Raw genomic sequence first — 4,898 nt, 5'->3', positions numbered from 1 at the left:
ACCAATCCAAAAGTGCAAAAACGGTTCGACCCGCTGAACCGAACCAAACAAATTTTTCATCCGGTTCACGTCCCTGACTGTAAGTATTGAAAACAATAGGGGTATTCTCTGAGTCTTGCAAAGCCCTTGCACGGTGCACGGATTGCACGGTTTGCAAAGCTGTCCCATACGAAAACCGGTTTTAACCGTGCAATCTGTGCACCATGCAAGGGCTTTGCAAGACTCAGAGAATAGCCCTAATAAGTTTTATTGTGATTATTTACCACGGCTGGTTTCCAGTTACGCCTAGGTCATTAAAGAGGGCCCTTTTGGTACCTCCAAGATCACAAACGACAGCCACTCCCCGTATTTGCAGTGACTCCATTTTCCTTGCGTATCTATTCAATTGCAGGTCGGACTCCCGCTTCAATGTAGCGAGCTCAGTGCACTGCTTTTCGTTTTCCTTTTTGAGGTGTGCATTTTCGCACTTGAATGTTTCATCAAGTAAGAGAAATAAAAGTTATTGTAAGATTTACACATTCAGATCTGTAATTAATAACGTACACTTCCTCTTTCAACACTCCCACTTCTTGAAGATCACTATCATAGTACACCCAGTTACGGATAGGTGATGTTGAAGCATCAACAGTACAGTCCCTGGGCCAATATACTTTATCGCCTTCATTTGAACCAACTAATAAACCACTGACATTAATAATATAATATTTATCGTATAATGTTTGCTACCTTCCCAATTATCTAGCTCAAGCACCTCCTCAACACTGTCATTTTGTGACTCACACACCGCAGCAGGTTCTATTTCCCACTCAAAAATTGTTGGCACGGCTTCGCGGCGAAGCAATGGTCGACTAGCAATTCCTAAGCCTTTTATTAGATATTGATATTTAAGTAATGAAAATAATGATATTTACCCATGAAATCCTTATCCGTAAAGACCTTCATTCATATTACGCTCAAATTGTATGGCTTCTCCTGCCGGCAGAACTCTACTCACTTTCTGGCCAAGACATCGTCGCGGGGAAACAAAATAAAAACTGCATTTGGGGCTTTACCCTTAAGGTTGCTGCAATTCAGCACACGACGCGACATTTTAATAAATTTTTTAATCGAAATAAAACTTGTTTTTCTTTAAAAAGCACGAATTACTGCAATTTTTCACTTGAAATTCATAATTCCTCTTTGCCACGTGATTCTAAGCAAAAAGTTTGTTTACATATTGCCATAAACGTCAAAGTCGGTAAACCAAAGTAGCGGCTTCGGGAATGCGTCACCTTTAGTTCATTACACCATGGACCTGGCCAGAGGTGTTGCAGTGTTCGGACAAAGAACGTACATAGATAACAAGAAGGGACAACTCGTTATAATTGGTGCGAAAGTGATTAACAGGGGCGTGCCTTCTCTTTTAATCCAATCTGAAAGCGTACTAGGGCAAAAGAGAAGGCATGCCCCTGTTACTCACTTTCGCTATAATTATAATACCATGTCCCTACCGGAGCTAACCACGTAGTTATGGCTGTTGAGTTGGTTATCCCGATAACTCACTTTATTTAGCGTAGTTTCGCCATATAAAAATGACAGCACTTAACCATTTCACTGAGATGGTTAAAAGCTAACCAACTCGAAACCACGTCGAAAGTCTGATACAACCCTGTGTTTTCCCGCCATCTGTGGGTCATTAGCGTTAAGGGCCGGTTGCTCAAAGCCTGGTTGACACTAATCATCGGTTAACATAGTTATCGACGTTTTCGACTTCATGCATATAACACGGTGTCGTTAACGTCGATAACTATGTTTAACCGGGGATTAGTGTCAACCAGGCTTTGAGCAACCGGCCCTAAAATGTAAAAAATTCGTTCCTTACTAGTGTTTGGACTTCACTAAGATCAGATTAGATTTAGTCCGGTTTTTGAAAAATTTTTAAATCTTCTCCTCTACTCCGCTTGACTTCAGATCTCTTCCGTTTTCATTCATGTTATGCCCCTCTTGGGCCGTTTTTTGAGTGTTCACCACCGGTTTCAGTAAAAAATTGAAAGTTAGAAATATAAATAAAAATAAATGTATATAAAAGGTTTAGATCATACTGCTATTTAAAAAATTAAGTGTTAGAAACGTTCTACTTTATAGAAAATTCTAAATATTACCTAAATATGTAACATATTATCCTTACATTGCCTCGCGTTCTTATTTTTGCATGAATAGTAAATATTTAAGTCAAACAATCAATGTCAGATCGAAAATAAAAAATTCAATCTAGTACGGAAAATTTGTTTTTGGTCAGATTTGTAGTCCTGAATCGAGTTTGGACGTCCGAACACTGTTCTCTACATTTGTACTGCGGTCTTTTTTTACAAAAAACTTTAGAAAACCGTAGTAGAAAGCGTAGTAAATTTCTTAACAACTGCGTACTGCCTTAAGGAAACTTTTATTATTAATATTATTATTATTATAAAATAAAAAGCTTATTTTTACTTTCTTAAGAAATTTACTACGCTTTCTACTACGGTTTTCTAAAGTTTTTTGTGAAAAAAGAGCACAAGGCAACCCAGGTTTGCAACAGAAATCTATGCCCGTTCCATTATTTCTTGAGGAAAGAGTGAGGCAACAGGCTGTGAAGTATCAAAAATGTCAAAATTCCTTGGACACACACACGATATAATGGCAATTTATTCTTGACCGTTTTCTTGAGAGCTGCATACAGGGCTTTAGTATCTAGCTCTTAAGAAAATGCACAAGAAAATGTTCGTGTTCTTTCTTCTGCTTGAAATACATGAACCAATGGTTCATGCTTGAAATAGTAGTAGGCCAGTAATTTTGACGTTTGATAATGCACCGTGAATAGTAAACAATGGCAGAAGAAGAGCGGTAAAAAGTAAACAAAAGAGACAATCGGGAAAATTTTCCAAAACGGATCCAGGCTTTGAAAAAAAAATATTAGGGAGTATAGAGGATCACGCGATTTTATATAAAAAAATTTCATAATTTATGAAAGTATATTAAAAAAAAAGCTTCTGCATGCGAAAAAATAAGAAGAGAATAAAAGAAATACCGTTGGAATACGGTTGCCATAAAAATATGACGATTTTACGCACAACTCCTTTTTTGTGTTGGCCGCGTTTTAATAAAATCCTTTAATAGTGGCGTATTTACTTTTAAAACGTATGGCAGCACATATTTGCTCTTACTGTCGGCCATTGTTATTTCTGTTTGTTTGTGAAAAGTGGCAAAACGTGAACACAAATTTATAAACGCGTTTTACTTAATTAATTGGTGAATTATATGTAATAAAAGCATAAAATACGCATGTGAGCATTGAAAATATAATATGTAACACAAAATATAAGTGATAAGTGGCATATTTTAAAAAAATTAGGGGGTGATAGTAGACATTATTTAACAACAAATTGCTAAAATACTATTAGCAATTATATTGTGAGAGTGAACAAGTCATGTTGAGGAGGCCTCCCCCAACATCCTCACCAAGTTTCATGACGAAATTCCTTATACTTTCGCTGAAATTTCGATTGGTTCCGTTTTGGAAAGCCCACCCTTAATTTATTTTGATTCAATTTCAGGAGATAGTTTTCACTGATATCGGAACATCACTATATCTACCGAAGAAATCTATTTGTCGGACAGTCGACTTTTAAAAGCATTAAAATTGTACCATTTTTTATATCGAAATATTTTCGACATCCCTATTTTCAAATTGTTCTGTCTTACCAATATATAATCTCACATTCTACAAAACTATTTTTTACCGACTAAGACTTGAATTATCAATACGGCAGTGGTGAAAAGTTCAGATGGATTTATCAAATATATGCCGTGCCTGTTTGTCGCCGGAAGATCGGGTGCATCTGCTAGATTGGTATCAGCCTGTTGACTCTTTGGATATATCATACAAAGAGTGTTTTTGTAAATGTACACAAATTAATTTAAGTTTGAAAGATGATCCAAATGAACTCGATGATGCCCGGATGCAATATCTATGCCTTGATTGTGCCCAAAAACTTAAAGACGTTTATGATTTTATTGAAAAGGCGAGAAGGGCTGATATTGAATTATTGAATTGCACACAAACGGAAAAAGTGAAGATAGAAAGTATAGCCAACACTTTTGAATGGGTTCCAGTACATGAAGAGCTAATGGAAGTAACTAAGATGCCAGATACTGTAGATATGGTATATCAAATACGATTTAGATATAATTAAACAATAATTATTTTCTATTTGTTTACAAGGATCACGTAGAGGATATAAAAGTATCACCAGAATGGAATGAACATTTTATGGATGATGATGAAACATCTGCATCAAATGATATCGAACACGAAATAAATATTGATAGAAAACTTATTACTGGATCTACAACAACAAAGTTTCTAGTTGAATCGGATAAGGATATGCAGAGCGGCAATAACTTAAATGAAGCTGGGCTGGTCTTATCGAAAAAAAGTAAACAACTCAATCTTGCTCATACAAGACCTAAAAACGTAAAGAAAACAAACAAAGTAAAATCCGAGGTGAAAACAAAAAAGAAAGTCAAGGACATGTCTGAGCCGGTGAAGTGTGAAGAATGTGGGAAAATAATGAAGAGAAGCTCATTAAAAAAACATAAGCAACGTCATAAACCAAAAACTTTTCTTTGACATGCCTGCCGTAAGTATTTCCGTTCCTTTTAACTTGTGGACTAATTTCTATCTTTGTTGAATTTACCTTCGCCAGCAAAAACATTTAAGGAGTCATGTGCCCTAAAAAATCATGCGCTCTGTCACAATGAGAATCGGGAAAGATTTCCGTGCGACATCTGTAACCAAAGCTTTTTAACTCCGTATACATACAAAAAACACAGGCTAACGCACGAAACCAACCGCAAACCAATATATCAATGTGCTCAGT

General features: G+C 36.3%; 1 protein-coding gene across 1 annotated transcript; it reads left to right on the top strand.

The window, feature by feature from the left end:
• The first annotated feature begins 3,766 nt into the window (after window positions 1-3,766).
• LOC118746374 lies at window positions 3,767-4,658 on the top strand. Its single transcript, XM_036480232.1, has 2 exons — window positions 3,767-4,181; window positions 4,241-4,658. Exons 1-2 carry the CDS (start codon window positions 3,804-3,806, stop codon window positions 4,646-4,648), a joined length of 786 nt encoding a protein of 261 aa, XP_036336125.1. The 5' UTR covers window positions 3,767-3,803; the 3' UTR covers window positions 4,649-4,658.
• The last annotated feature ends 240 nt before the right edge of the window (window positions 4,659-4,898 follow it).

Source organism: Rhagoletis pomonella, unplaced genomic scaffold, assembly GCF_013731165.1.
Source record: "Rhagoletis pomonella isolate Grant_MI unplaced genomic scaffold, Rhpom_1.0 Rhpom_scaffold_00001, whole genome shotgun sequence".
Classification (NCBI taxonomy): domain Eukaryota; kingdom Metazoa; phylum Arthropoda; class Insecta; order Diptera; family Tephritidae; genus Rhagoletis; species Rhagoletis pomonella.
This window is presented reverse-complemented; position numbering and strand designations above follow the sequence as displayed.

Bases quoted from the DNA above. Each gene is read 5' to 3' on its own strand.
- LOC118746374 (XM_036480232.1), top strand. From the start codon at position 3,804: ATGGATTTATCAAATATATGCCGTGCCTGTTTGTCGCCGGAAGATCGG. The intron at 4,182-4,240 runs GTATATCAAATA...TTTGTTTACAAG, and splicing joins TGCCAGATACTGTAGATATG to GATCACGTAGAGGATATAAA.